This window comes from Vanellus vanellus (assembly GCF_965231255.1).
Source record: "Vanellus vanellus genome assembly, chromosome: 2".
Lineage (NCBI taxonomy): Eukaryota > Metazoa > Chordata > Aves > Charadriiformes > Charadriidae > Vanellus > Vanellus vanellus.
This window is the reverse complement of record NC_138906.1, coordinates 117,651,761-117,664,096: the sequence shown is the minus strand read 5'-3', so window position 1 is coordinate 117,664,096 and position 12,336 is coordinate 117,651,761. Positions and strand designations below refer to the sequence as shown.

The 12,336-nt window shown below is 39.8% G+C and overlaps 1 protein-coding gene across 1 annotated transcript; it reads right to left on the bottom strand.

Annotated features, from left to right (window-relative positions):
* Positions 1 to 896: 896 nt before the first annotated feature.
* On the bottom strand, positions 897 to 9,717 carry ENOSF1 (enolase superfamily member 1; the record flags this gene model as incomplete). Its single annotated transcript, XM_082499219.1, has 7 exons — positions 897 to 1,005; positions 3,861 to 3,996; positions 4,131 to 4,297; positions 5,731 to 5,795; positions 6,758 to 6,904; positions 7,957 to 8,044; positions 9,638 to 9,717. 7 exons carry the CDS (start codon positions 9,715 to 9,717, stop codon positions 897 to 899), a joined length of 792 nt encoding a protein of 263 aa, XP_082355345.1.
* Between the last annotated feature and the right edge of the window lie 2,619 nt (positions 9,718 to 12,336).

Below are 12,336 nucleotides of genomic sequence, written 5' to 3'. Positions count from 1 at the left end.
AGTTAGTAGTAAATGAGAGTTGGAAAGCAAAGGTAAATTCTGTTTTACTTTAGGATGTTGGAGGGTAAGGTCTGACAAGAAAAAATAAACTTCCCACGGTCTTGATAAATGAACCGGCAAGAAAACAAAAGATCTTAACGGAGCCTTGTCTGAAATGCAATCTCGGCATAACATTTCTGTATCAGCATTTGTTTTATTCCCCAACCCTACATGAATGATGAATTTTATATAAATCAAAGAGAGCTGTAGTTAAACAGAGGGTACCAGGTAGTATTAGTAACAATCTGTCATCATTTAAGACCAGATCCCACAGACATATGGACTAAGTAAAAGTCCTTAGTCTTTTACTGCTCCTGCTGGAGCAGTAAAAGTTACAGATGATAGTATTTATAGGATTGGAGTTTATTAATTAAATCTTAGCAGAATTCAGCTTTCATCTCTCCTTATCCTTGCAAATTCTGCAGTAATATCAGTCCTTATAAAATTCCTTTTTAAGAATTCAGTTGTGAATAGATGTACAGTTAACATTTGGACGCAGCATATTCAATACATATTTGGAGAAATGCATAGTCATTTTTATTTGAAATATCTTGATTAATTTTTAATCAGTAAACAATGGTAAATATTGTCAAATTATGCAATCTGAGATAAATCTAAGAATTTAGTAGTGTGCTTTGATTCCATTCATTCAGAGGCCTGCATAAAAGGACATGCATCTTTTTTAAACCAACTGATCATAGCTTTCAGAAGCATGTTTTGCATCAAAGTTGTTTGCAAATCTCATTATACCGATCTTCATTATACTGATCGCTGATCTTCAAACTAAGTCATGTCATGCGCTCAAAATTAAGTTTGAGGAACCTACTTCTCAGCTAAAATCTTACAGGGTTAAATAGTCAATGCTGCTGTGCCTTTTGGCTCGAAGGGAGCTTCTGCCAAACTTCTCCCTCTGGAAATGGATAATTTCTTGCAGAATATTCTTTCATTTCAGTGGAACATCCACATCTTTTACAGATTTTTTCAGCCATTCAGACAACAATGAAGACATCGCAGTACAGTAAAAAACATCCTTAGCTCTTCAAGACTGAAGTAGGAATTTGTATCTTCCTTTGAGCCTGTCTGAAAAGCTAGTGGGAATCCTCTTCCCAATCAGTCTTAATCTATCCCTGTTGCCTGGTTAAAGCTGTGGGGGAGAACAAATGTTGAGGGTACTCTCTTAATCTCTTTATGTGTTAGCTAGATGAGTCAGCAACACAAACTTAGACAGACCTCGTCCATTCCTAGGATTGAATTCTGACTAGGGTCACACTCCTTTCAGCTTCACAGTTTGCATTTAGAGGGTATAAATCAATAACCCTACGTGTTCACCATATTAGTCCATCTCTTACCCCATTTTTCAGTATAAGTGTACTGAAGACCACATGAAAGGTCTGCTTTATGTATTAAGCCTTGCAAGTCTTCCATTGCAGTGGAGATACTTTGCAGCATACCTGAGGTGGCACGTAGGAAATTTCCTTACATAAAGCAATCAGCTTTCACTGTAAAACTGGTTGTGTCTTTCTGCCCTTGTTTGCTGCGGAAAATGCATTCAGGACATTAGTCTTAGAATATAACTAGTTTTCTAATTTCCACCAAGTAGGACTTCTTAAGCTTAAATTGTTGTTTTCTTTTCCTGTCATTTAGACCAACACAGCAAAATTGCAGAAAGAAGATGTCATTACCTTTTGTAAGTACATCAAATGTAAATAGGCCACTACTTCTTGGAAAGGTTCTCCTCAGTGTCTACTGTAGTCCATCTTTCTTGAACAGAGATGAGCAGACTCTACGTGCTATTTCAGCTGAGATCGTATGAGAAACTTGATACAAACCTATCTTTTTCTGAGGCTGCATTAAATGGACACTCCGGTGCCAGCCTGTAGTTAAACACACTTGAGTCTGCTTTCAAATTACTGAACACACAGATAGTAGTGTTCTTGTTACTACACCTGAACCCCACATCACATGCTTCTTCCAGTAAATTTAATCTCAGCTGTAGCAGTCTTATATTTTAAAGTAACCTAGTTCAGATATTCAAGGTGTCATCTGCATTAATGATGCCTCCCAGCTTTAGGTTGCCAGCAACTTCTTACCATGTGTATACTTTTATAAGTTAAAAGTTCTTCAGCGTATCTACAGTCCTCTAGCATACAAGAAAACAGTTTAAGTTGCAAATTCACTTAACAGTTCTGCCTACACTTAGCAAGTTGAGTTCCTTTTGCTGGAAACCACTTTATGTAACATGTCAGATGAGGTGGAATCTGCAGGGCATTTTAGCAACTGTAGCTGGAGAGGATGTGAAACAAAATGTTGGCCTCAGGGCCTGACTAGTGGGAATTAGCAGTCTCAGTGAAGTTAACCAGGACAGGAATACACAGCCAAGAGAAGAATTTAGAATGGGAATCATTTCATAAATTAAAGAGGAGTTAGTCCAATCAGAAGGAAAACTTAACCCTTTGAAGTATTACCTTTATGAAACATGACAAATGGTCTATTCTGACACAGGTGTTTGGGCATACATAGCATGCTTAAACAGTCCAATACATACAGCTCTGGAAGAGGAATTAACTACAACTTCACTGTTCCCTTTTATCAGCACAATTTACTACCAATAGCAGTTGCTGAAATGAAGCTTCTACCTTGAAGTCCAGGAAGGTTTATGCTACTCAAAAGAGCAGAAAAATATAAAAAGCTGACTTTAGACAGCAGATCTTAATGTGAATAAAAGTGAAAATACATGTTTTAAATTAATAGGTATGAGACTTCTATGATTTCAAGCAAAAAATACGAATATTCAAAGAATTTTAATATATAGACTTAAACAGGAGGTACTCCTGTTTTCATTTGCCGAGTATGAAGACTGTTTACTGCTGCAAAATTGACTAGTATGACTGCAGGCTATATTCGGAGCAGTATTTTAGACAAAACACGGGACATTATTATTAGATCCTTTTAGGAAGCTATGAAAGGAACCCACAGGCCTGCTGAGAGCAGGGGGCATTCTTGGACTTACTTCCTGATGAATAAACTGTCCCAGCAGCTCCCTGTCCCACACACTCCCCAGCTGATGACTTAAATGTACAGGTGGCATTAGACGTCAGTTCCTTACCAGCTCTGCATATCCATAGCATTTCTGAGTGCTTGCCATTTGCGCTGCGGACTACTACACTCATTCTGCCTCATAATTTGGCCTTGAAGAGTTTCCTCTCTTCTGTCATTCCTCCTCTGAATGCATCCTTTTATCATTTCCCCACTCTCCAAGGGTAATTCAATCAACTTGGAGATGGCAAAGAAATTTCTTACCACTTTTCTCAAATACTAACTCCCTCTATGTTCTACCTTCTTAGACAAGCTTTCGTAACCGACATTATTTCTGACGTGTTGTGATAGCTTGCAAAATTGGCCTTACTGCAATACCAGAAAGAATATTAGTTACCTGGTCATGACCGATGAGGGTTCAGAAAAGAAGGAACTGTTTCTGAATTTTGAGACAAACACCTACCCGTTGAGCCATCAAAATCAATAGTCTGTTAATTAGTTTGACTCGGTCGGTTTGCCACCATAGTGACTGGCGTCTGGAAAGTGTCTGAATATGGAACACAGCCCAGGTTTCAAGTACCTTTATCAAAACCACAAACTGTTCACTTTCACCTGCTTGAAGTTTAATCCACACTTCTAACTTCCCTTTGTAGCCCACACGTAGCTGGGCTTGTAGAGTAACAAGACAGATGCATGCTGTGACCACCATGTAGCAACATCTTTTTTAAGAAAAAAAAGAATGATCACTATAGTTAATTGCAGCTGTAGTATTTTGTATAACTAACTTGCTTTGAAGGCTTTCAGATACTGGGATATAATCAAATATTATCAAGTGCTGGACTAAGTCACAGAGACCCCCAAGTCCAGACGAGAGAAAGACAGAGTCCCAAACCAAAACATCGAAAGCCCTTTGGTGCAGCTCTACAGCACGACATGAAACAAAGAAAACTACAGCAGGGCATGCAAGCTTATGCTCAGAAGAAACTAATCAGACTGGCTTGGAGGGTGGGGACAGAAAGATTTTCTCATTGCTGCTTCATTATGCAGAGCCTTACTTTGGAACTTTTTGGCCATCAGCAGCACAGACAAGTTTTCATTCACGCTTCCCAGCTTGCAGCTGTCAATTTGGAGACAGCTCCAGGCCTTAGCTTGTAGAAGCTGGTTAAAGATCACTCTGTTGTGGCAGTGCACAGGAAGAAAAAAAAAAGTTAAGACCTGAAGTCTCCCAGATTAACATATTACAAGAGCTGCTGGCAACTCATATAAAAACATTTGTATAGTGTCCCTTCTGTGTGTCTCAATAAATCCAAATTATTTTAATTACTCCATTTAAATGGGGGATCCCATGAGAATTTGGATGACTCGCCCCCCCAGTCACGCCACTGTGTCCCCAGGCAGGGACTTGAGGTACATTGGGGACTGGACTGTCTTAGCCCCACTTCCGCATGCTCGGGACTGCGCAGCTTTGGGATGTGCTTGCCTATGTGAATGAGCAGATGTTCCTGTTTTGAGACAGGTAAAGTGAATATAGCAGTGATTCTGCTGTAGGAACTCATTCCTTCTTCTGTAGATCAGTCCAGCCAGGTGAGATATGGCCTTGTAGACAAGGTACACTTGGATAAGAGTCAGGATTCCATTTTTAGCTGTGCTACAGATTTTCTGTCTAGAGCTTGGCTAAGTTGTTCAGTCAGTTCAAGCCTCATATTAATTTCCTGTGTTTGTAGTACAGATAATAGTAGTCTCCTTATTCACAGGGGAATTCTGTGGATAAATACATTAAATGCTTATGTGGTTCTCAGATGTTATGGTGAGAAGAAGAAAAAGGTTATACAAACCATCAAGTAAAGCCACTATTCAGAACTGGGCTTTACTTTGTAAAGCAAGGCTATACTAATGGGTAATTCAAACCCATCCTAATAGATGTTCATTATAAAACACCCCCCTCCCCAAATTAAGTGTCCTATCTACTGGTAGACAACAGCTAAGAGCGAAAAGCACAATGAAATATGTTCATAGCAAGGCTTGGCATGAGAACCTGGCAGCAGAGAAACTATGCTCATGCAGTCGCTGTTGTCTCCAGTTGCTGCAGAGAACTGGGGATTTGTCAATTCACATTGTTTGGCTCCATAGATTTGGTGTCAAGACTTGGCAAAAAGATGGGTGCAATAAAGAACAATTTACTTTAGGTTGGAGACTGGTATTCTAAAAAGCACCAGCCTATCTACTGACACCTTGCTACTTATGATATATCCGGGAATTAGTACTGGTCTTTGGACTCATTAAAAATAGTTTATGTGAAAAGTATTTAAATACAGCTGATGGCAGTGACTTACTACTAATGCTAGAGTTAGCGCAGCACAAATACAGCTGATAGAAGAAGAGCCAGGAGCCTCTCAACTCTAAAAACCACTCCTTCATATAGCCCCTGCAAGGTCATGTCTACATATGCGCTGCTGTGCTGAGCAAAACACTCATTTAAGCACCAAACCCACAGCGAAATGGGAGCTGTGATAATTATCCTTGGGCTACAGGGGATATCACCTTCAGCAGCCCTGAGCTCTCTCTCACATTGTCCAGCGTACACTGTTCTGCATAGATGTTACCCAAGTTGTCCCATGGAGCTGCAGCGTGCTCCATGGAGCAGCATGGACTTACACTTTATATCTTGCTTCTCTACCTTTCATCTGGGCAATCACGATCATGGATGCATTCTTTCCGCACTGATGTGAGAATACGAATTTTTAGCAGATACTCTCATAATAGTAATTAAAAAATCAGACATTTCCAGGTTGCTCACAGAAATCGTGTGTGGGAAGAATGAACCAGGGAGATAAGGTGAAGGGATGCAACCTTGGTAGGGAATAGCTGAAATAGATAACAAATAATTTTCAGCTGCGGCATTTAACTTTAGTGAGAAATGCAAAGGGGTTTTGGCACCAGCTCCAAAGGTTATGCAGTAGTTACACTAAAAAAGTAATAATTAGGAAAAAGCCCAAAGCACTTAGACATATACTCACACGTTCTCTGGTTGCCACACCAATTCCTAGCATTGTTAAGGCTGCAAGGAAATAACAAACATTCAAGACTTGCTTCTGGTTTTTAATTCCCAACGGAGTTACTCAGTAGCATAAAGGATGGAATAAGAGTTGATTCAGCATACTGTTTTCTACTCATTTTGTAGAAAACGTAACACATGTTATAAAACTTTTTATTGATTTTTTTTTTTTCCTGCTTTCTCTGCTCCACAAGCCATGTAAAGAATTACATAGCAGAGGGTGTGGAGCAGTAAAGAAATGCACATGCTATATATCTGGGGTTTTAGCAGTGCTGCTAAGTATAGCATGTTGGGACCACAAATTCTGAACCGAACTTCCAATTTCACTGGAAAACACACATTTTTTAAACAAGCCCATTCATATTTCATACTAAATGTTGGCAGCCTTCCTCATGCAGGCATTACAGTCCTTTTACGTACTTTTTTAGGAACAAACTATTTTTTTAAACTTTAGGGAATACAGGTGCAGAATGTGCATTGAGGTCCTGTAGCAAATACATTTAATGGTACTCTGAATAACTAATTCAACCTGAACTCTGAATATGTGAAAGAACAGTATCCATATTACACTACAGTACTGAGTGGAGTCACTGTGTTATTACTGAAATAAAAATTTAACTCTCCAACCTTTGAAATGGTTGTGAGTCCCATCTGGATGTGCATATCCTTTTCTGGAAAAGTTGGCTCCTTAATCCATGAGGGTTTAAACTCAGCTGGTTTAGTGACCCACTCTATTGATTCCTTTATTTCCCATTGTTGGTTTGCAACCAGCATCTGTGGATAAGGAAAAAAGAATAAAATACACTGAAGGATTCTATTGACTTCTTTTTCTGTCAAACTCTCATAAAAAGAGCTGCAAAATTGATATGAAGTGGTAGAAATTCAGGAAATAGAAAGGAAACGAAAAGCTGGAATTGCCATTCTGTCTGTATTGTACTTCTGGCCACATTTACGCTGAGTTGCAATGACTATAGCAATATCCAGACTAGGTTTGAACCAAGCAAATCAGGAGCTGTAGGAAGTAGAGCAGAGTCTTCTGTGGGAATGAGCATATCTTGGCAACATACACTTGGGTAAAGGCCCCTAAAACATGGACATCGCTGCCTGAAATTTTCAGCAGAAAAGCTTCTTGACAAAAAAAAATGCAGTAGTTTCTCAAGCAGCACTTCTCTCCCACACAAGGGATAATTTTTCTCCCTACAAAAAGTTAAACAGGCCTGTCAGGTCCTTGCCACCCTGTATTCACAGAGTTCCTAGTTTGGCATTTCATGGTATATGGCATCCCACGAAAGCTCTGTGCAGCACTGCAGCCCCCAGAGTAGGTTGGCAGCTGTGGTGTGCCAGGGAACACACAGGGCAAAGAATCCAGCCCATATCAGTCAACAGAGTAACTTTTCCAAATCAAAATGTGTGAATCCCATCAAATTAATCCTTTTCATTCAAAATTGTAGTTTGAAAAACTTATTTTCCAGTTTATTTTTGGCCAAGCATTAGTGAAAAAATATTAACAGGCTTTCCTCTGGAAGCCTCCCTGTTTATAAAAGGCACTTCAAATCTTCTAGAAGATGGTCCTGGAAGTGGGGTTCCCTCACAGACTTGAATGGAAGTTCTGGCACAGAAATACAGGATAAAATTCTTAGTAATACATCTTCTGTGGTCATGTTCAATACTGCTCATTGTTGATATCAACATTTGGTGTCATCATTATTCAGGTTTTGAAGAAGGAATAAAAAATATTTGTCAAGAAATGCATATAATAAGAGATATTTCATCTAATGGTGTTAAATAGAAAATCACACAGTATAGTAGCAAAAAGTGATATTCACCATTATTTTGTCTGGGCTAATAATTTCTCGTACAACTCTGCATCTACAAATATTATCCCGCAGATCTGCACCCACCTTTACTTTGAACCTAGATGCATATTTGGAACAAGATATAGATCACTCCTGAATGATTAAAGCAGCAGTAAACTGGTATCCATAAACTAGAATTTACAATTTGAACATCACTGTCTTACAGAAAGAACTTTCTTATTACTTCTCTTCCCTTAGGAGTAAGCTTCATCCTACTCTGAAAATAAAACAGCAATGTTTTTTTCATAAATCAATGGAAACATGTTTATCTTCGTTTGTGATCAGCCCTCAGCTTTGCCATACCATTACTGTTTTTCTGCAATGCAGCATTATGCAGTAGTAGAAGTGGGAAGTGTCTGAGAGAGATACAGAAGCAAAGTCATCACTGCCCATATCATAGACCTCAAAGAATTTGACTAGATCTAGTCCATCTGTTCAAAGCATAAAACACAGAAGAATAACACTCGGTATAAATGTTTACTATATGTTGTCCAGCCTTCTCTTGAGGCCTGTGCTCCTAACTACAAGCAAAGTTACATCAATTATACATAGAGTCGTAGAATATCTCGAGTTGGAAGGGACCCATAAGGATCATCAAGTCCAACTCCCTGCTCCTCGCAGGACTACCTAACACTATATTATGTGACTAAGAGTGTCCTCCACATAACTACCACACTGTATCTAGAATAATATTAATCTACACATTTTCAGACTAAGAATAAGCTTTTTATTTCTTCCTAGGAGGTAGCAGAAAACAGTCAGAAAATTAGATCAGATACATGAATAACATCCAGCTGGACCAAACTCCTCAGCCCAGCTTAACTGTAATATACAGTAAATTTTCCAATCCAGGTATGAACATCCCATGACTCGGCAACACTATTTCTAGATATACCAAGGCGTTTATTTCCCAGAATATAAATCCCAGCTGTATTAACTAAATCTGACACCAATAAACTGTCAAAAGCTTTCACAGAAAGCCAAGCACCTGCAACTCTCTCTGGCAATAAGGATGCTGCTTTAGGAAGGAAGATAAGGGCCCTCTGCTGCTGACAGTTTCAGAGTATCCTTCAAAGCCAAGGCAACCAGAAGTTCTAGAAGAAACCATCAATTATCAAACTTTCGAGGTTCATGTTGTTTATACAGGAAACATCCCCATTTCTCATCTATGAAGTTACTGCAGGTTAAGGGCACCAGGCTTCTGAACATAGCTATCCAAGCACAGATTTTATGTGTTTTCATTAACACTCTTAATGATCACACTTTTGGTTAATTCATATCACTCTCCCGAGTATCCCTATGTGCATAAGCTCCTTGTTTAAACCAACGCAGCTGCACCCATGCAAACTCACTGTTATACACAATATACCAACACAAAGAGACTTCCTTTTCTACCTTAATACCTTGTTCTCAATACTCATATTCCTTGGGTATATGCTTGATCATAGACAGGACTGCCTTACTGGGAAAATTACTAAATGGCACTGGGCCTGCTTTTTACCTCCCAAAATGGATCGACATTTTTACTCAGTCCAGCAAAACTTCTAAGTGTTTAAGGGCAAACAGTGAGAACTGATCATCATCTGTTAGCATTTCTCCACTTCACATACCATTTAAAATCTATTAAGATTTTATTGTAAGGTTGAACATTCAATCCTGTTTTAAACGCTGGTCTGAGTAGCCCAGCCAGGCACAGGATATTGTATAAGCCAGATATCCATGCTTCAACATTTGCTGTTCTGAAGCAGATGGGATGATTTCAAGTCAGGCTGTGTTTTAGTCAATAGAGAATTATTTTGTTAAATAGTGCATCAAAGACTGTTCCTTGGGGAAACTGAAGGATTGGAGGTGTTTTGACTTCTTTATTTTTCAAATCAAATAGGTCAATTTTGCTGAATTTCTCCCTAGCTATTTCATTGCAAGAGAACCGCAAATCAGATAAGTCCTTGGAAGAAGCAGAGAACAGCGCAATCTCCTTGCTAAACCAACACACAGACTTATAAGGCAAAAAGTCACCAATGTAGCACAAACCGAATGTCTGACTTTGCGCTCCTGGAACATGTGAGAAGATGCCAGCAAACAACAGGCTTCACCTCAAACAGTCCCCTTCCCATTCTCTAAGCAATGCAGAGCACAGATCTTTTTAAGCTCACCCCTTCCCTTTTTCCTAAGATGGCCATTTTGGAGTATTTCTGGAGGGCAACAAGCATAAATATCAAATTACACTGAACAACAACTCCTCACACACCAGATTTCAACATTACAGTTGCCCCTCCAACCTGTCTTAGTCTCAGAGGCTGGTGGTGTATTCCTGAGTGAGCTACTCCCACCAAAACTGATGAGACAACCGAAGGATTAGGAAGATGGAGGGTACCAAAGTCCAGCTTTGAAGGAAAGATGGCTTAGCATAATCTTCTTCATCTGTTAGCACATCAGTAATACATCTGAAATCCATGCAGAATAGCAATTGTTCGGCAACCAGATTGAAGGATGACATGTAAAATAAAATAAAAAAAAAGCATAACATAATAAAACAGTATGATGAAAAAAAGAATAAGTAATGCTAGTCACTTGAGGAATGGCTTCCAATCTTTCCCCTGTTTCTCTGAAGCAAGCAGGGAGTTGAGACAGCAGATATTCTAACACCCCCCACCCCCCCAACCACCTCATCAGCCTGTGTTGCGCTGCCAAATGTCTAAGTGTGTGCCTAATTTCATGGCTGTGGACAGTTGATAATAAGCCTTTTTCAGCTTCCTTTTAAATTCTATCCAAGCAGGAGTAAAAAATGAAACAGGAAAGCCAAGTCACACTTTTCAGCTGTCAAATTAAGCCAGAGAAGCACCCCTGTTGTCACACCTCCTGCTCTCAAGGGGAAAAAAAAAAAAAGGTTCTTTTAGGACAGGCTCTTTTTGAACTTAAAACTGAACAGAATACCCCCAAAATGACTGATCACTTCAGCAAACAGATCAACATACTAGGCCCAAGCATTTGCTAGCAGACAATGGTTACATATACTGTTCAATTTTAGTTTTTGATTTTCAGTAGTTAGTTTAGTTTTCAGTAAAGAAGTTATTTTGGCAAAAAAAAAAACGCCAACCAGTGGCAATTAAAAAAAAAAGTAAATCAACCCCCCAGTCATCCGAACTTGAAGAAAAGCAGCTCCTCTGCCAAACCTTAAACAAAGACCTACAGATTAAAGCACAATCTGTAAGTACACAGCTTCCTATTAGCAGTCGGCATCAGTTCCCACTGCCAGCTATGGTGCTCCAGCCGGACAAGACAAGCTGTACAACTTCCCTGGAAGAGGGGCTGGTGTGCATAAGGGTGGACACATGAAGAGGACACCTCTGAGCAGCAAGTAACACCCCCTGCCAGGGAAACAGCTTCTGTCTGAAACAAGCTGTTAAGACCATTTTAGTTTGGACAGCAACAAAAATACGTACTCTTCTAATACAGTTAGAAACAATAGGGCCCAGTTGCCTTTAGACTGGAAATATAACAAGATTTCCTTACCATGTCAGCTAGTAACTTCCACATAAACTAGGAAACAAACCAAATTCAATAACTGGAACCATATGGATGCCGTAAAAGAGATAACACACAGATGCTTTCTTCTTTATGAGGAAGTGTCATGAAGAGAAAGTGTGTTTACATTTGCCACTCAAAATTAATTACTGACACCAAACCAATGTAATTCTCAACCCCAAGCAAGAACGTTTGACACTTTAGCCTGAAAATCATCAAGGACTGAGTATTCTTCTTAATCTGGTTTCATTATGGAACCAACATTGCGGAGTGATTATTAGTAAAAAAAGAAGTGCCTCATGCCAGCTGTCTGAAATGGTGACCTTCCCTCCAGCCCCCTGCCTTGCTGGAGATCCTCATCATACAAACTACCCTTTCAACTTATAAGATTTTGGGAATTTTGTGAATTTTTTCATGAGCGTCTTTTGGGCTGTGTTTTGCTCTTGGGCTTTGGCAAGCTGAAGGTTGCTGATTGCTTTCACACGCAATGATATGTGAAGGCTCAATCCAACAGAGCAGGTGAAGACAGGCGTGAATGGTGGCAGGCCTGAGCTGGTGGGACTCAAGCCCACTCCCCCCTGCAAGCTCTGCAGTCAGGGCAGTGTGGTGACATGTCCCAAGCCACATGGTACTTGAGCGTGCACAGCGGTGACTCCAGTCAGTGCTACCAACAGCTTTTTGCTGTTTCTGTCCTCTTAAATCAGAAGGTCTGTGAACGGCAAGCACATCCAACTGTGCCTGTCAGAATATGGCCACAGCACCATTGTACCAAGTATTATTTGTTCTCTTGCAGGGGTCTGAAGTGCTAGTCCTGGTCTAGGACTC